This window comes from Falco biarmicus, chromosome 11 (assembly GCF_023638135.1).
Source record: "Falco biarmicus isolate bFalBia1 chromosome 11, bFalBia1.pri, whole genome shotgun sequence".
Classification (NCBI taxonomy): domain Eukaryota; kingdom Metazoa; phylum Chordata; class Aves; order Falconiformes; family Falconidae; genus Falco; species Falco biarmicus.
Genome location: NC_079298.1, coordinates 7,952,308 through 7,972,284, shown reverse-complemented (window position 1 = coordinate 7,972,284; position 19,977 = coordinate 7,952,308). Strand labels below are relative to the sequence as shown.

General features: G+C 49.2%; 1 protein-coding gene across 2 annotated transcripts in view; it reads right to left on the bottom strand.

The window, feature by feature from the left end:
- Positions 1 to 62: 62 nt before the first annotated feature.
- The window catches only part of PLPP3 (phospholipid phosphatase 3), a 45,984-nt gene continuing 26,069 nt past the window's right edge, over positions 63 to 19,977 (bottom strand). For both annotated transcript variants that reach the window (XM_056356071.1, XM_056356072.1), the window contains exons 3-6: positions 15,989 to 16,272; positions 15,150 to 15,207; positions 6,902 to 7,078; positions 63 to 1,898 (exon numbers count right to left, since the gene is read on the bottom strand). In XM_056356071.1, the coding sequence (XP_056212046.1) occupies positions 1,773 to 1,898; positions 6,902 to 7,078; positions 15,150 to 15,207; positions 15,989 to 16,272 (645 nt within the window). In that variant the 3' untranslated portion in view covers positions 63 to 1,772. The remainder of the gene's footprint in view (positions 1,899 to 6,901; positions 7,079 to 15,149; positions 15,208 to 15,988; positions 16,273 to 19,977) is intronic.

Here is a 19,977-nt window from a genome sequence, read left to right as displayed (position 1 = left end):
GGCCCCATTTCCCTGGCAGAGGAAGGTCAACCCAAAGGCAGAAAGCGCCTCGCACCGGGGTGTTTAGTTGTGTTATGAGCTTTTATTTAAAAAGCACATTTATACAGCAATAATTTCGCAGATACAAACTTCAATTTTGTATTCTACAAAAGTCTTTGAATATTCTTCTCTTTACAAAATGGAACATTACAAAAATACAGACAATTTAATATGTTTTTTTTTTTATACAAATGTCTCTAATTGTAGTTATTTTCATTAAAATATTACTACCACAGAACTACAATATTTTAGTCGACTATAAAAAAATTAATTCAATGCTTTTTTAAGCAGCAAAATGTAAATAACACAGGTCAGGACACAGTTTATAGTCATAGTGGATATATCTAAAATTGTTTCAGAAATAATATTTTACATAGTTAATTTTTAAGGTTTTATACATTATTTATATAATATTTATATATATAAAAAAATCATAGCTTGCTATAGTTGAAATGATAGGACGGATTCTGTAAGAAGGATGTGCAAATGGCCATTCTGCATGCTTTGCGGGATCCCTTTGCAAACGTGCTTTGTGAAAGGGCTGCAAACCAAGAACCTGTGGTTTCCGGGCAAAAAAAAATAAAAATAATTAAAAAAACCAATAAATCACACTCGATATAGGCACGACTGATCTACCACCGGTGTCACCGAGCGGAGCACAGGACCTGGTACCTGCCATGGTGCACACCGGGGTGCCCAAGGGCGGAGGGGGTGGGGGGATGCACAGACTGACTGACACCCAGGCTGGGACGTGCCGCCCAGCAGCCCGTCCCGAAACTGCAGAATAAAAGTTTCCCCAGGACTCAGCCCCGAGGTCGTAGTGCGAACAAGTCTTCGGCAGAGCTGCCACTACCCACTTGCAAACTGCCAGCTCCCGTGGGTGTGCAGGAAACCTGCTGTGATTTTTTTTTTTTTTTGGGGGGGGGGATATGGCTGGGAAGCAGAGGATGCTCTTTTTGTGAAGGGCCATTTGTGGGTGCTGCGCATGCCCAAGAGCTCAGGCAGGACAAGCCCTTGCCAGGGAGCAAACTGAGAGGAAGAAATGTGGCTTCTCTGCGTAGAGGATGGAGTTATTCAGCCTCACTGCACGTCTCGAGACTGCTCGTTAAAGGCATGTAGTGTGAACAGAGACCCTTTGGAGATCTTTGACCGGGCAAGCTTCTTCTAAACTAAGTCACAGTATGGAATAGAGGAGGCAAAAATAAACTAGTATCAAAAAGAGAAAAAAAGCAACTCTTACAAACCAATCCCAGATCTTGACTCAGTGCTGTTTCTCGTATATAGTGCTACACAATTTAGTCGTGAGTTGTTGTTCTTTCTCGCAGGCATTGGAAATCTTCATAGTAACAAAACCCTAAGATGGCCAGCTTTCCGAAAATCGTGTTCATTAGGCTATGAACAATTTGGCGTTCACTACAACATGAACACTCAAACCAATTGCACATCCAGAACTCCGGCACCTCTCCTTGTTTGTTCGGCTTTTGTATTTTTTTTTTTTCCCCTTTCTCATTGTCGCTTTTGACTTAGTTGACCACCACCCCTTTCATCCAAATGTCGTAAGTTGAAAAGACCACAGAGTAAGACTTTACTGGTCGGGCAAGAAAGTCTCTCCCTACATTCTACTGTCTGATGAGATTTGAGAGCAGCAGGTAGTTGCTGTCAGCAGTCATTTTTTGAAAAAAAAAAAATATTAAAAAAATAAAAATACAACACCCATCCAATTTCTCAAAGGTCTACACCATGTTGTGATGGTTATTCCGCTCAATGATGTCCACAGGTGAAAGGATCTCCTTCCGGATGGGCGGTGGAGGCAGGCAAGTCTTTGTCTTGGGCTTGAAGAGATCTGAGACGTAAAACACCTGTAGGAATAAGTGGAGAAGGGAAACTTAGCTATATTGGGTGATGCTTCATTCAAAAACCTGGTTTACAACATACACGGTATCTTTAAGCTGCAAAAATAGCACTTTTTATGCTATTAAATGCCTGCCTGTAACACTGATAGCTTTGAAATCCCTGGGAATTCTGCAAATATGGGAGGAGGCTCAGACCTCAGGGAACACAGCGTAAAATCATGACAGAACAATTTCATTTCTCACTGCGTCATCACCGAGCGCAATACCCAAACCTCTGCTGAGCGGGTTGAAAAGCCAGGAAACAGATACATGGCCCACACTCCGACGAAATAACAAAGGTCTCCAAAGGGCTGGCCTGACTCACGGCGAGTGGCTTTAGGGATGGAGTTGGCGTGAAACAATTCATTCAGCCAGACATCAGGCAGGCAATTAAAAGCTTTCAAAGCAAAGCTGTGCTAAAAGTTATCAGCTATGAGTCAACGGTGAGAGATGCTCTCTCCTCATGCCTCACCAAGGCACCGGTACAGAGCTGGGGTCCAGTCCTGGAAGCCAAAGCCTAAGGAGAGGAGGAACTATTCCTGACTACTTCTTCCTAAATATCCCGTGATGTAACCCCTCTCCCGGATGTGAAAAAGCCAGTGCTTGGCAATTTCGGGAGGTAGCAACACAATAAGAAACAAAGTGCTGGGAGGAAACTTCCACATCCTCCCTTGGCAGTCGCTGCACAAAGCTTATCGGTCCTTCAGGACCGGGGCACTTTCTCCCTTGCCAAAGCTCAGCCCTGAGACAGAAGGGAAAAGAATCAGACAGCACGGATCCTCTGGATGGGGCAAAAACTGGTGAGCACTCATCGTTTTGTTAGCTGGCACCAAAGCCCCCAACTTCGGTCCTGCCGCCGGCTGCCTCTGCCAGCTCAGATTTGCTGGGTCATCTCGGGTAATTCAGGCCGAGCTGTGGATCTGCTGAGCCGAAACCCAAGGAGGAGCAGCACGTGGTTGTTGGAATGAGCAGCGCATTTGAGTTGTCTCCCACAGTCCTCAAACACAACATATTTAAGCAACCAGATAAAACGGGGAAAAAAATAAGTCCGAGGTGCTCAAAGAAATAATATTGGATTAGCACATCCAGGCTGGAGGGAGTAAACATTTTCCCCACCTGCATCTCTACATTCTCTAGCTACCCAGGGCCCTAGGCAGCAGGTCTAGTCATCCTTGGAAACAACTTCTGCAAGTCCCTGTCGGCACAGCAGGTAAGGGGCTGAGCCGAACAGACAGCAAACCTGCCCGAGGTGGCAATTCCCTCCTCCGGCTGTAACCAGGGATGCAGGCAGGAAGCCGAGCTGTTGTTACTCGGCGTTTATTGCTTTGTGGAAAAGCAGGGAAGGAGCTGACATATAAACCACCCCTTTTCTCAGCGTATGTGCTGGTGTTTGGCTGCCTAGCTGTATAACAGAGCTGATAAAGTTGTTTACAGGGCATCCAAGTGGAAGCGTTTGTACTTTTGGTTAAATAACAGGACCCAGCTGATCCCGCCAAGGATCACAAGCTGGAGTCTGGCCTCTTTGCTGCAGCATCGCAGTGTAAAAGCACATTGAGCTGCCCTGGCAACGGTTTTCTTTTGGGTCTTTAATAACTGTAAAATCCCCGTTCGGCTGGCTCGGTGCATTTCTGATGCCATCTTGCTCGCTTGTCCACCTCAGAGAGCTGGATTCAATCAAGAAGATGTCCGATTCCTGCACCAGGATAGCCGTGACCAATCCACTTCTGGGAGGAGATTGCCGAGTGCAAGAAGCATACGAGGATTACGCCGAGTCTGGTCCTTATTTTGGACAGGAATGAGTTATGGTGGAGTGTCATCCCGGGTATTTCAGTTTTTACTGTGCTGCTTGCTGCTTTTCAGGGTTTCATTCAGAGGCTGGGTAAGAGGTTTCATTTCTCTTTAAACTGTACTGCACTTTAACATGGCTGGAGGTTATACAAACACTTATAGGAATCATGAAACATGATCTTTGGGGGTTAAAACAGTGTGTTAAATCCTCCTAATGCTTGAACTATTTAACACAAAAAAGGACTAATAAACGTGCAAAGTTTTTCACTTGGATTAGCTCCATTTCCTGTAGAAGGTGCTCTCCACCCATAAAGAAAACTTGATGGCAGAAGACTGAGCGTGTATTATACAAAGGGATCCCAGTATCTTATACTGCCCCTTAACAATTCCTACTCCTTTTCATTATATTGAAGAAATCTTTACTCACATCCAGAGAAATCTTTACTCGCATCCAGAGAGGTTAAAACCAACTCATCTAAGCTAACCAGAGCAATGCCAGGAGCCTGTCCTTCCGACATCTCCCCTTTCTCCCTCCAGCAGATGATGAGACCAACTACACGACACATAGCAGGCTGCCTACAACGCGCATAAAAACTCTTTCCATTTAAGAAATCCTCATCATATTTCACCCTGGATCCAAGTATGAATGTTTCATCAGCTGGAAACGCTTGACACTAATGTCTTCTGCTTGTTATTTCAGGCACTGAAGGACAAACGTGTCTGCTGCAGCACAACCTGGATTTAAGCTCTGGCAGCCCTCGGAGATGAAACCCACAGTTGGTTTCTACTGAAAATTACAGTCTGATAACTATGGTATTTTAACGGCCCTTGACTATTATCAGAGTGGACTCTTGAAGGCTGTGCTGGGGGAAGGAGTGTCTGGGAGCACCCTGGGGAGGGTTGGAGATGGTGAGTCTCCAGGTCCCTCCCTCTGCTTCACAGCATCCCGTGCACGAGAGCTGGACCCCAGAGCTGGGCAAGCACCCCAGGACATATCAGTAAATGTAGCAAAAAAGCTGCTAAACTATGCATTCAATCAAACTTTAGGGAGTCTCGGGGTGACTCTACCTCTTGTCCCTTGCTGCCATCTCCCAAAAGGGAGGAAATCGCCTCCCAGGCAATGGCTCACGCCAGCAAAGCCAGGTTCGGGAGAAGAACATATTGATGGATCTTTGCAGGCTGATGAAACGGGGTGAAGGTTGGGTTTAAAACCTGCCCCGAGTCCTGAGCGGCTGCCTGAGATGTCCCCAGCCACCAAGCCATGCCTGCAAAGGGTCTGGAGACAAGTGTCCCCTCCACCAGCCAGCTGGGAGGAGCGGCGCAGGTCGCCCCAGGCTTGCAGGCAAAGCCCAGCCTGCCTGTGAAACTGCAGGCAGCTGCTTCCTATGTCGGTTTACCTCAACACAGGAAAACCAGCCCAACGCTGCTGCAGCCTCCCCTTCCCAGCACAGCTTCCAGCTGCCGGAGGGCTGGGAGGGGATGGCCAGCCCTGCCGCTCGCCCTGGCCAGGAAGCATCCAGACGCCCATCCCAAGCATCCGGAGAGCTATTGTCTTTCTGAAACCACTGCTGGGATCCAGGGGTTGATTGTCTGGTCCCTGCTCCCTCTACATATTGCCACTATCCCATCTCTCAAGCAGAAAGGCGCAAGGAGAGGTAAATATCCCGTCATCAAACCGCCCGGTGATGCACACTTGGTGTCTCAACAAACCCACACGATGCAAATTCAGGCACTTGGACTGAGACGAGCTGCTCCATCACTCCCCGTGTGGCCCAGAGCCTTTCCTCCTCAGGGCTGCCAGCACAGCCATCACCATGCTGCAGCTGACTGCCAGACTAGGAAAAACTACCAGGAGTTGGAGAAACAGCCCGGTAATACTGGAATGAAGGACACAGGACCTGTAAAGCTGTTGCTGGAAGCAGGAGTTACAGCAGCATGCGTCTGTGCACACACACAGGGTTCTCTAGCTTCTCCCTTCTAAATTTGCCAGCATCGCGTGGGACATTGGCATCAAGCAACAGCAAAAGCCAACAGCCACTGCTCAGAGAGTTAATAATACTTCATAAAAACTTCCCAACAACGGCATTTTTGTTTTGGCTTTGGAATATTATCAATTAGTGGAAAGTACATAAATAACCTATTTTCTCTCCTTGCAAAATACAACATTAGCAAACTTAATTCCTTGCCTCCAGGGCTGCTTTATTTTTAGATCAGGTAAAAAAAAAACCAACCCCGAAACCAAAAACAACCCAAGTGGTGAGCTGTTAAAAATCTTGTTTTCAGGATTTTGTACAGGCACTGGAATAACCATAACCACCAGCCCCTTTGTTTCTATGCGAGGCAGCCACCCGTCCCAGTACCCCCCACCCTGCCTACTTTAAACATCTACATGTGTCACTTCGAGTTAGGGGGCTGCACAATCAGGTCAATCTTTGGAAAGCAAATTGGATGAGAACAAGCCCAGCAGCTGAAGACAAGCAGGCATGGCTTTTGTTTGCAATTTTCTCACAAGCCCTTTCGCTACCTTAAAAGCCCACCACCAAAGGAGCCTCCCCTCACTGGGCAGACACCAGCTCCCGCTCCCAGGGGACAGCTTTTAGCTGGATTGTGCAGGGAAGAGCTGTAATCCCAGCCACCCCCGACTCCCTGCTTGGGTCCTGGCAGAAAGCCTTGCAAACGAGCCGGTGCTCGTTACAGGGAGCAGCTGGAGAAGCAAATGCCGCTGGCCGAGAGGGAAATACTCTCCTGCGTCTGAATGCCTTTTCAGTGCCCCGAGCTGCCCAGGAGCCTCCAGGAGCTCAAGGCTGATGGGGAAAAACCTCTAAATGTTGCATTTTTTTCTGAATATCCAGTTTGTTTGGCGGGGGAGAAGAGGAAGTGCTTCCCCCCTCCAAAACGGTAGCGGCGTTTGCTCATGGGGAGGGGGAAGCGCCAGCGGGTGCCCCCTCCTTGGCCGAGTGGCCACCAGATCACCCACCGCCAGGCTGGTAGGATGCCCCGCTCCTGAGCCGCACTCCACCTGCAGAGGAGGTTCACACAGGGGTGACACCAGACAAGCCTCCTGCCACATCCCTGGCTGTCACGGGGGGGTTACGCAAGCTGGGCTGGGGAGGTGCCCCCTACTGCCCCAGGACCCCCCCAGCATCCCCACTGCCACTCCTTGCACGGTTTGCTGTACTCACCACGCAGTAAGCCACCAGGGCTCCCTGGGCAAAGCCCGCCAGCACGTCGGTGGGGTGATGCTTGTGGTCCGACACGCGGGACAGGCCGGTGTAAAATGCCATCATGATGAGGGTGAACTGGAGGAGGGGACGGAGCAGGCGGGCTCCCTTCCACGTGAATCTGGCCTGCAGATAAAACTGTGGGGAAAAGAGGAAAACAAAAATGTTGCATTAATTTGAGGGCAGCAAAGGAGAAGCCGTGCCCAAAATGTGCACACATGGCAGCAACCGCCCTGTGGGGCTGGCCCTGGGGCACCTGCGCCCCTGTGGCTCAAGGAGGGGGAACTGCCAAAGAAGAAGGATGCTCTTTGCAAAAGTGTGGTCTCCGTCATGCGAAGGGGAGTGGAACTGGAGCAATTTTAAGCCATGGAGGGGATGCAGAGGTGGATGGGCGCAGCACTTCCTTGGTGAGCCAGGGTCAGGGGCTTGGGACCCCCTGCATCCCAGCTCACCCCACAGCCCTGCTTCAGCCTCCACACAACATCCCATCGGGCCAAGTAAGGAAATGCCTCTCCACTGCTATTCAGTGTGTAACAGAAGCAAGGTCCCAAACGTGCGGCACGCAGGACCCAGGGCATCTCTCGGAGGAAACCCAGGAAACAACGCAGCACGCCTCACCTCCAGCCCCAGCCCCAAGGGTTTCCAGACACAGTCACAGCCACTTATGATGTGGATGCAAAACGCACTCCTCCAACATCGCCACCGTGGTTCCCAGCCCGAGCTCCAGGGTTTGCAGGGGCGTCGGGAGCAGCCACGTGGTGCAAGAAGTCACTCCTGCCCAGCGAGGGGAAAGCAAGGTCCTGGCTCAACCCAAAAAGACGAAGCTGAGGCGACGCCAAATGGACATTGTCCCCCCACCATGACTATCTCGGGCTCCTTTCCGTTCCGGCCGGCGGGCACGGCTGGTTCCTGTGGGAAACGGGAAGCCGGGCGGGAAGAGAGGACAGGAAAACGGCAACGCGCTGCCCACAGATGAGCGGAGCTGGGCCCAGCGCCGGGAGGAAGGCTGCGGGGAGGGAGGGACGCTGCAGCGACTTTCGGCCTCGGGGAGCACAGAGGCATTCGATGGCTCAAGGACTGTAAAAGTGCCTGGGAAATGCTCCTGCAGCTCAGACCTGCTGCCCGTGGGCTCTGCCGCAGCAGGTATGTTCTGCTTGCTCCTAAACGAAGCCCTGGGAGCCAGACCCAGCGTGCTTCCTGGGACTCTGCAACATCAGAGGGCTGGAAAGGGGTTTAATACCCATTTATGATCCCTTTTACACACCCGGAGCAGTTTACACTGCCTTGATATGAAAGGGAATGAAGCTCTTGCTGGGTTCCCTGAAACCACAAATAACTTAATGACACCATTTACCTATAAAATCAGAATTAATTGGAAAGCTGATAAGGGGGAAGTATCATTTTGGCCAATTTAGTATGTTTGGCTGTTGCATAAACATTATATTTACCCTTTTTTGGAAAGAACACACACTGGGCTCTTTAAAGGAAATGAAACGTCGTGTCTCTTGAATGGAGCAGATGCTCCAAATTATCCAAATTGTCAGCCAATTAACATGGAAGAGAGTAGTACCAAAACAGCTCGGTGCTGGCTAACACACATTATGATTCTGGGGAATATATCTGCAAACCAGCCCGAGTCTGGGAGCGGAGCCACATCACACGCCCCACACCATGCAAACTTGCACATGCAACGCTCCGGGGTGAGTTACAGCAAACCTGCGCCAATACAGCCCAGCAAATGGACTGCTTGGCTGGTCCTCTAGCTTGTGATGGTAATTTCTATGTTCAGGAGAAAGATGAGTCATTAATCAACATATTAAAATTAGGAGGCATATTCTGCCCAGAAAGAACTAAAAAAAAACCCCAAAAACTCCCACCATCAATGATGAGCTGCTTTCCCTCCAGGTAAAATGCAGCCACCTCCGAGCAGGAAAGTTGGAGCTGTGAAATAGCACAGCCCCATCCTGCACAGTCCCTTGCAGTGATTTAACAGCAGGCACTTCAGCCTGCAAGCAAATATCTATGCGGTTCATTAGCAGGCAGCTGCATTTTCAGTTTGCAGCGCTTAGGCTGGCTGAATTTTCATTGCCATAGTATTTAGAGTACCCAGTGATCTGGTGCTGAGAATAAACCGTGCAGGCAGGATTCTCCTGGGAAGCATTCAGGGAAGGCGGTGACAGAGAGAGCTGGGGGCCCTGATATCTTTAAATACAAATTCTTAGCGCAGAGACAATGCCCCTTGGAAAAACAGCATTTGTGGAGAGCAGCACTTTTCAAGCACACAAAAAAAATATCCTTCCATTTCCATGGGTTTGGGTCAGGACTATTTCCATTTTCAAGAGTCTCAGCCCAGCCCAGGTGACGGTGTAAAACTCAGGTGCCAGTATGCTGTTGCAGAGCAAAATTCGCTCCAAGTATTGTATCTTATAAACTATAACCCTTAGGTTCTACCAGGAAGACTTGAAACCTAGCACCTTCCCTTAGTCTTGAGGCTCTATCACACCAAACCCCTCAAGAAAGAAATCTGCTGCTGGATAATCTGACATTTGTCCCTTTTACACAGGCTTGACTTCTCCTCAAATCATTGCATTCAACAAGCTTGGACTAAATAGGTCAACTACAGGTGAGGATGCAAAGTATAAATTAAAAATTAGCAATAAAAACCTACCACGAGTTTGAACACGCAGTAAAGCAGACACTTCTGGGGCTGAAGTGATTAAAAAATACACTTGTTTTTATACTGACCCACTCCTTCCAAAGCACAGCTCTGAACTGTGTGCCTAGTGTACACGCTTCAGCCCTGGAGAAGGTGTGCAAAGGCAGCGCGGCACCCTGCGGGGTGTGCTGGGTGCCACCCTGGTCCCCAGCACCCAACTTACACTCAAAGATACACCTACGCATCTTTGAGGAGCAAAACCCACCCCAGTAGATGCACCTCAGACACCACACTACCGGCATGAGGATCTCGACTGAGCTCCTCCTCTTACTGCTGCAACAAAAAGTCTTGGGAAAATTGCTGTTTAAGTTTCCCGTTTATAAGGGGAGGAAAGGGGGAAAAAAAAAAAAAAAAAAAAAAAAAAGGAGGATAACAACACCTCTCGTATTCCACAGGCGTACTATGAGCATGCAGGACATCAGCAACTGTGTTCAAACACCAGGGTGCTGACGGTCCCCTCAGTACTTCAGAGGTGAAAGCCTCGGGGTGCTCCAAACTTTGCCTCTGCCCTCAATATGAAAGAAAAACCTAGTTAATAAGAGGTCAAACAGCAAAAGGGGAGCTTGGGGGCTGACAGGATCAGAATTTCCCTAAAACAGGAATCAGTGCTATTACAAAGAAACAGGAAGTTCCTGGCAATTTATCTGAAAACCTGCTTTTGAAGGGATTTTGGTGGCTTTGTTGGTTTTTTTAAACATGGGAGTAAATCTGAAGTGCTGCCTGCTAAGGACTGCCAGATTTTGATGGGAATATGGGGCTGGATGGCGCCCTTCCCAGGAGGAGATGGAGGAGCACTACCACAGCTGGGGTTATCTCCACCACAGACCATCCCAGGGCAGAATAAGTCAGGAGGAGCATCAACCAGAGCAGGGGTGGATGAAATGAAATGGGATTGCACAGAGCAAGAGTTATTTGGAGCTCCCATCCACTGTCTCCTGGCAGAGGCTGAGTTACCACAAAGCAGATGGCTTGAAGGACGTCACATCGCTCCTCTGCTTCCAGGGGACTTCCACAGTGCTGGTGCGGGCAACTGGTGGCCGCATGCAACCCCTGAGCAAAACCATCAAGGAGGAGCTGCCAGGGGACACAGGCTAAAAGCATCACCTCCAGCCTCCCGGAGCTTTCTGTCACCCAGAAATCCTGCCCTGTTCACAGTCTCCTCACCACAAGGCTGAACTCCATCAACCACGTCCCTTAGCCACACTGAAGGTTTCCTTCTGGGAAACGGCCAGTCTTGTTCCTGGCTGCCCGACCTGAAGCTGCCTCTGCAAACAGAACGGTACCCAAAGCGGTATGGGGCCAAAACCTCGCAAACCCAAACCCACCCCACCGTAACGCACTGCCTTGGCTGGGCAAAGCCAGTTGGAGGAAGGGGAACTGCAGAATTCAGCTTTTAGCACCAAGCTAGCCAGAAGACAAGGACAGGAGAAGAGCAGAGACCTCCCAGCAGGGAAGGCACACTCTTTGCCTCTTTGCTGAGCGTACAGCATCCTCCTGCTCCCTCTAGAATACTCCCATCAGCTTAGCAACGCATTTCACACCTTGGCCCTGGCCTCTGATATAATTCCAGCTTATTCCAGCTTACTTAGGTCACTGCTAAGCTTGACTTCAAGTTCACAACCACCATGGAGTTGCCTTCGCAGGCAGGTGATAGCTCAGCAGCATCACAGCACCGGGACCTTCTCCACCCTTCAGCAAGAAACCCCGGTGAGAAGCCTCACGCTCACTCCAATACACAACACCGGCACCATCTCTAATTTTTCATATAAATCAGTAGAATACACTAAACCACACCTGATCTGAAGTCTTCCGCCTCACCCACTAACGCGCGTTAAATGCGTAAGCCACCCTGTTTTGCTCTCATTTTACCTGGAATCAGCCAACATTGCTGAGGGATATTCATTTAGCTTTTCTGATATTAAGGTAGCTGTTCTGCAACCTCTGTGTGGTTGGCTGCGACTTAGGCAACTTCAGGCTGCAAAAACAGTCAGTCTTACGGTCTGAGGTGCTCGAGGGGAGCGGGAAGCATCCCTCGCACCCCGCAAAGCCTCCCCACACCAGCGAGACACAGCCCGGAGGCACGGGTCGGGTCCGGAGGGCTGCAGGGAATAGGCTGTTACATACCTCCTCTTTCCTCAGCCTGCTAAAAATACGTATTACAGGCTTGCTCAGCCAAGGAGTAACAAAGCAAGGAAAATTAAGACAAAGAGGATTACCCAAGCGTAATTTCCCCTTTTAATTTTTTTATACAAAGGCCTGATGTTAATTGAGTATTCTTGGTGACAAGAAGGCTGCGAGAAACTTAGCCCCGGAGTCTCAGTGTTTAGAACTAAATCCCAGGAGATTTTACTGTGTTGCAAGCGCCTTTCCCTGGGACTTTTCCCCCAGAGCCCTCCTGGGCTTGGCATCTATCCACATTTTCCTACCGGGAGCCCGTGGCCAGACTGATTCTCCTTGATGGATACCACAGGGCACTGCTGCTGCGCCAGGCGATGGGGAAGCCACCGTCACCCATCCACTGGCCACCAAACACCTGGGCAAATCCAGCCCCATGGCTCAGGCAAAGCCCCGTGGGATGTTTGGGAATCCAGTTATCTTTTAATAGACCAAGTAAAGCTTTTTGGCACCCATCTCCATCAGGTGAGGCAAACTTGAAAACATTATAATTCAGAATGGGCCTTAAGCATGAAGCCAGGGAATGCCAGGAAAGGCAGGAAGTGACTTATCCTGGAAATATGAAGTATTGTTCAATAGGGGATGCACTCAGGATGCGGCTGATCAGCCAAGCCTCTGCAGCACACGCTCAGCCCCCAAAATATCCCCACTCTGCAAAGGCTCCCGGCAAACTCCTGGTATCCAAAGCACCAGCAGCAAAGCCCTGACTTCCCAGGAACTGAAGAACAACTGTTTTGTTTCGGTTGAGATGATTCCCTGATTAAATTCATCAAACCCACCTCCTGCAGGCTTCAGCATGGTGGATGCCACATTTCTAACCAGGCTTTCAAAACCCCACTCATTCATTGAGGTGGGCAAGACAGCCGGGTTTATTTTGCACTAAATAAAATCCCTCTGGGTTATTGTAACATCTCATTTTGGTTTTTTAAACGTCATCTTTGGATATTATCAGCCTCTCCAGCATGACAGATTTTCTGCCTCCCGTTTTCTGTGAGATTTCTCGTTCAGGCTCCAGCCGCTGTCGGGGAGCTGGAGTGATGTAGAGCAGGGTGCTCGTGGGCAAGTTAGAATCATAATCATTTAGGTTGGAAAAGACCCTTAAGATCACCATTTCCTCACCTCCGATACATGTTGTGTCACATTGTCTTGTCCCAAATTGACTTTTTCTCCCTTTAATTTATGGCCAAACAGTTGGTGCAATTTTTCCCCTGACATTTTAAGGCACAAGGCAACCAAACAGCTGGTCAGACAGAGCCTGCTACCAACGTTATCCCAGTTTTGGGACAAGGAAAAAAAAAAAAAAAATAAAAATTCTTAAGGGACTGTGTGTCCAAACCCCTCCATGCTGCTGTCCCAGAGCAGAGGGTCAAGGGGCAGAGGCTGCTGAGCACCGACAGCTCGAGTGCTCCCATATGGGGACAGGGAAGGGCAGCAAAGAGATGAGAGGCAGCATTCTGCTCCGGAGCATTCTGCAGGAGCTAAACACTACTTTTGAAGTCTTCTGCGAAGTTAAAAGAAAATCAAGGAGCAGGCACAGGTGCAAAGCAGTGCTGGAAAATGAGCCACGTGGGTTTTCCACGCATCCCATGGAAATGTTGCATGCACGCTGCAGTTTTGGGGTCTCCAGTGCACCCCTTGCCACCAGGCCCCCCAGGCACTGGCATTCCCGTTTGTTTCTCGCCTGCTCTGTAACTGCTGGATTTTCAGAAAAAGCACAGAAAAAAACCCAACTAGTGAAGCACCACGGCCTGCCTGGTACCCTGCGGACATAGGGTCAAACCATGGTGACTTTGGGCACATGCTGCTGAAGCGAGCGGGGTGGAAATGTGGGCAGGGGGTGAGTGCTTGTCCAGCCACGCACAGCCCCCCGGGTCCTCCCCCCCACCCTGAAGGATGCTGCAGGGCATGATCGCGTGCAAAAGGGAAAGCACTGGACTCAACTTGCAAAAAGGCCAAGGAGCAGCATCTCCTAAAAAATAAATCCTGGAGGGACAACCCAATTCTTGGAGAGAAACCACCACTGACTTAATAGAGACTGGCAGTCCTCGCTGTTTCTGGATGCCAGACTCAGAAGCATCTTGGTGCTGACTTATCTGACTGGCCACAGACCCCCTCGGAAATAAATAAATGCCAGTGTGAGCAATGGTTTCCAAACTCAGCTCGGAAAGTTTTGTGACGGCAGTGATGGAGGCCTGAGCCTCCTGCAAAGCATCACCAGGGCAGCTCTGCACTGTAACACAGCTGGGAGGAAACGGCCAAAACGCTTACTGAAGAAATTCAGATGTTTTCCAAGAACAAAATAAAGTAAGGGGGAAAGCGAGAAAACAATTTAATACACCGCCCCCAACAGCCTAGTAAGCTTAGTAATTCAATTACAGAAAATGCTCACAGGGAGGGGGAATCCAGGGCTGAAAAGGCAGGAGGGAGCAGCGGTCACTTATCTTTTGAGAGGGTAGAGCAAAAGGACCGGCGGGTGGGGGGGCGGGGGGGGGAAGCAATGTTCGCAGATAAAGCTCGTGTTTAACATTTTTATCGGTGTCATGCTGTTTCTTTGCTTGCTGGTCTGAGCTTACAGGAGATGGGGGAAGCACAAATCTTGAAAGGAATCCAAAAACCTTTTTCCTGATTTTTTAAAACAAATAAGTAATTTTTTTAAAAAAAATTAATAAATAAACCCAGACAGAAATCAGTGCCCAGACAGCCCCGGCCGTGCGCGGGTGCAGCCCCGGGCGGTGCGGGCAGCGAGCCTCCCGCAGCCCCGGCAGGAAGCACCTTGGCAGCCGCCCCGGCCCCAGCCCAGCGCAGGAAGGGTAGAGCCATTTCTCACTGACAAAGAAAAACAAGTCCCAGTCCTCTGCTCCGGATCCAGGCAGGCAGAGGTTGCTCCACCTGCTTTGCTGGCACAGTTGGGAACCAGCCTTCGCCCCCCGACAGAGCCACGACGGCACATCGTCCCCTTTCCGCTGGTGCAGCGTTTTGGCTCACCCCAAACTCTCCTCAGCAGAAACCACAATGTGGGGTGAATGAAATTGCCCAGGTCATCCACAGATTTATTTGGATTCAGATTTAATTGCGGCCTTGGCTACATCCCAAAGCCGTGCAGCAAAACTATCACCCCAGGAGTCTCCATCCCAAATAACACCAGAGGGGCTGAGAGTGGAGCTTTCCACCAGCAGCTTGTTCAGGCTCTTTTTTCAACCAACCCTCTATCGCTGATGCTCATCGTGCTGCTATTGCCACTGAACAGGGGTGAGTGCCTTGGGAAAGGGGGACAGTGGGTAAATCATGTCAATCTCAAGCAAGGTTGAGGCTACTCACCACCAAATACAGCATGGTGTAGAGGGAGAAGGACGCGTGCCCGGAGAAGAAGGATTTCCTGCAAAACAAAGCAGGTGCTAAGAACCAGTCACTATAACCTTTGGTATTATAATTTTACACGTGATATGGTGACTTTGCCTGCTGCTACTAAGAGGGATGCCAAAGCGGAGGGACCCACAACCCCCAGTCTTTTGGCTTACAAAACCCCCATTTATCCACCCAGCAAAAAAAAAAAAAAAAAAAAAAGCGCACAGGGATGGACAGGATGCTTGCATTGTTCGTCCCTTCCTGGTCTACTTGTGGGACAGCAGTGATTTCCAGGATAGCCTGATAACTCATCCTCTCGCCTCAAATAACCAGGAAACCATAAAGAAATAAGAAGTGAGCAACTTCTCTGGTTGCTTAATTGCAGCGTGTGAAATGTGCCCCTGGAAATGTCAGACTCGAGCATCTGATGGATTTGATACGGAGCCCGAAGGGGAGGCGCTGGCAGCCCTGCCTGCACGGAGCCTCCTCGTCCTCCTCCGAGCCCTCTGCCCCGCCGCATGGGTCAGCTCGAGCCGCTCACCATCAGCTCAGCTCCCGTGGTGAATTCCCACATTGAGCAACCACACGGGGAAACAATAGTGGAGGAGTAAAGAGAAAGGAAAAGAAATACTATTCAGCCAAGCGCTGCGATTCCTAAGGGAAACTGCCAGTCACTGGCAGCCAGTTACAGCCTTTGCAGAGCAAGCAGCGTTTTGAGTCATCTATTGCTGGCAGAGAACCCCCTGAGATATTTCACATGAGGTGCCATTTTGGTGGTGGTAACCCATCGCTTTGATGCCGCAGACTCTCACCTGGCTTCCTGGACCTTGCTGTCGTTTCCCCTGCAGGTGTAGTTCTGGATGTAAACTCCCTTAGCGCAGTTGATGGTGGAAAAATCCAAATCGCAAACCTCCAGGAAATGCGGCCGCAAGCGCCCGACGGACACTTTGGCAATGTCTGTGAAGGACTGGCTGATGGCGCAGCCGAAAACGAAGCAGCCCACCTGCTTGTAAAGAGCCGCCACGTAGGGGTTCTGGATAAAGGAGTGTGATTTCTCCTTCAGGTAGTGGATGCGGTAGAGCTCTCCCGTTATAATCTGGGGGGGGGAAGACAACAGAGAGGTTAGAGAGTAGGCAAAATGCTGTGGAAAACCTGCAGCAGATGCAGGGCTGAGACAGCTCTCAGCTCTGAGCATCTCAAACCAGCAATCTGCTCCCACAGCAAGGAAGGAGAGCCATAGCCCAGCATCTCTCCATCCTCCTTCTCTGCCCTCTCAAGAAGAGATTGCAGCGCTTGAAATGTTCTTTATGGAAAAATTCAATGAACAAAAAAACCCCAAAAAACAACCAACACAAACAACGCTAGATTTTGGTTTAGCACGTTGGCACGTCTTTACAGAAGTGAAATAGTAGCCCAGATCCATACCAGTACAGCAGGGGAAAAAAGCAATATAAACCAGATAAAGAATCAGTGTGTGTTTGGGAAGGAGAGGCCAGATCCCCTACCCTCTCATCAAAATCATTTTGGAGGGAAAAAAAAATAACTACCTGCTTATCTTCCTCCCTGAAAACCATGAGCACAACAGCAAAAGACTCAGAAAGCCCCAAACTTCTCAGATTCTGGCCCAAAACTTGCTGCCACTCAAAGCCTGTGTAAACACCAGCCATTTCTGGGCGTTTCAAGGGGTCTTGCAATTGCATGGCAGCACATCACATTTTTCTTGTGTCGGGGTGCTGGGGTTTGACAATATCGCCATAAATCACTGTCAGGGAGCAGAAGACCTGACTTCTCACAATCCCGGCTCTCAAAAGGCAGGTTAATGAAAATCAGGCTGTGAAATGAAGTCCAAATGTCTCACCTCTTCCAAAAAAGCAAAGGCTTAAATTGTTCTCCATCACGTTACACACCTAGGTTTTGAGCTCCAGATTTACAGCTTTAGGATTTTATTCATTACTTTAAATGTTTTTATACCCGAGTAATAAATCGAGGCCGATTTTTTTTTTTTGTTGTTGGCTGCCCCCTTATCCCTGCCCCTCTCTAGTCACGAGGACCGTGATATGTAAAATTAACTGTCAGGAAAAATGCCTTCATGTTAATCCCTTTCTGGAGCAGCCAGCAATATTCCTCCCGGCATGGCAGCCTGCCAGCGGCGTGCAGGAGACAAGGCTCCCCTGCCTACCTTTTTTAAAAGCTTGGCACAACCTTTGGAAACTAATAAACTGGAAAAGTATGGCAATTAGACTAAGAGGAGATGAAGCTGTATCATTGTTTGAACTCACTTGTAGCATGGCTTGGAAAAGCAAAGGTTGACCTAAGGCAGCTGAAATTGCTGCTAAGCAGGATTTATCAAAGAGAGATACAACTATAATAATTAAAAAATAAAGGCCAAGTTAGAGCACTCTGCTGCCACGCACAGAAATGTTTTGCATGGCTGCACCAGCGTTCTGGGTTTACGTGTCACCGCTGAGATTTACTCTTAGAAATCTGGTCGTGATCAAGAGTTGTCTGGGGAGCTGCAGCTCACCAGCTCCAGCATCATTTTAATCCTCACAGACTCCAAAGACCACGGTTTATCTCCGGTTCGGACCCCTCGCCAGGACATCTGCTGGTATGAGGACTGCAGGGGGAGGTTGTCCTGGGTGGACGTGGAGGCTCCTGCACATGGGCACGGCCGCTGCCTGCAGCCTCCCGGGAGCCTGGGCTCACATGGAGGGGAGCTAACAGCTCCAGAACTCACGACTTTTGCCGAGGGGAGACAAGAGAAATTAAGGATGACATCTGATACTGGCAGATGTGCCATTACTCCCAACTCACAAACAGATCCACGTAAACCTGAGGCTCTTGGCCTGGGAAAGGCATGTGACCGTTTTAAAGAGGGACCAACAAAAGTCTGGGGATTAATATTTTTCTCTCACCGTTGGTGGTCTGGGTAATTGCACACATGTAGCAGATTGTAAATTGGAGACTTCATTCCCCCGCTAGCATGCTGCTGGGCAGCTACGAACCCTCCCCGCTTAGTTAAACCCATGGCTCAACCTTAATGAGAAGCTAAAAATTGGGCAAACTTGTTTTTTTGGCAGTGCCGTCCCAGATAAAGCAGGACGGTGAAAAACTAATGCAGCACAGATGTGCACGAACTGAAAGGACATACTGAAAAGAAAACAAGTCTTAAAGATACTAAGCTCTTCTTACGCCTTGCATTTCTGCTGAGCCATCTGCACGGGACATATGCCGCGCCGACGTGATGGGCACAGCTCACGGGGGACTGTCACACACATTTAAGACGGTCACTAGAGAGGAGCCAGTAACCAAATTTTCTGTCCGTGAATGCCTTTAGCAGACTTTTGGTTGCCGTGCCCGTTTTATCATTATTATAAGATATCACTAGCAATCCAATTAACCTGTAATTACTTTTAGAGCTTTTCTAATCACTCGCGTCTCTGGTGTAATGTTCCCTGTGTCTAATCACGTTGAAGCATATCACCTTCAACAGTAAAACTACCAGCTAATCCAGCTGTGTAACTCAGATCACCTAGGAAATTAATTTTCTTAGATATTTTTCATAGGATTTCAAGAGCTGTCAGGTGTGAGGGCCGGGGCACCATGGCAGCGGTACCGTACGAGGCTCAGCAAGAGGAAATGTCACCTTCCCAGAGCCATCCCAGGGACCGTCAACATGCTGCTGTGCCAATCAAATTAACCACCTTCCAGCACGAGCAGCAGCCAGGAGAGATGAAGAGCCCGCATCCCAGGGGCACGAGCCTCTCCAGGGTCATCTACACGGAAATTTGCCTGAAGCCAGTAAATATATAGGTATTAGAACGAAATGCATATCCTCTCACATCCTGATCGAAGCAAAGATCTTTGCCTCTGCTGTTTACCTAACGAGCACTCTGGGTGTCCTCAAGCCATTTAAAACATGACCTGGACCTTTTACCCTGGGCTAGACTGCCTGTGACGCCACGTAACGCAAGGGTGTGAAATTTTGGCTGCTCCATCCTGAACGCCAGCTCCTGGAAGTCCTCATAACCACTGTCCTGCCTTCCGAAGGCAACGTTGTGAGCGAAAGGAGCGGAGTCAGTGCTTTGTGGATTTGGAAGGAATTCCTATTATGCTACAGTAATTCTGGTATCTGGGTTACATCTGAAAAAAGAGGTCAGGCTGACTTGAATTTTCCACGCATGCTGCCATAGCAAAGAAATCTGTTGCTTCAATTCCTCGTTAGCCATTTGTATCACTCAACAGCAAATAACTTAGCTTTTGAATTTACCTTATTAAGTTACATTTGTTGTGGGCACAGTGAAACCAGGGCAGAAACATCTAATTCTTTGGGGATTTTCTTTCTCTTTTAATTGACCTGCTATTTCGTGGTAGAAATTTGATGGATCACATAGGCAGCTGATTATGTTTCCAGTTTCTGTTCCAACTCCCATATTTGCCACTGCCTCATTACTGATCAGAAGCACACTCTGCATGGAGCCGGCGTGCCGATAGCTCAGGCAGTAATGCGAAAATGAGAGGCTTTTTCATTTCGTTTTTATGGCTTTTCCACACTTGGGGGTAATTCACCTGCAGGGTAAAACTCGGCTGCGTTTACAAAACTGGGGGTCTGGCACCTTTCAGGCTTGTTTTGAGGAGGGAGGGGGCACAGGCACAAGGCAGTTATGGGAACCTACTTTGCTAAGTGAGTGTATGTGGTCAGGAAACGATGGAGAGATCAGGAAACGATGAAGATGCTCACAGCACGAAGCAGCAAGGCTGAGGACGGGGTACTACCAAAGCAGGCACATGCCATGCCAGA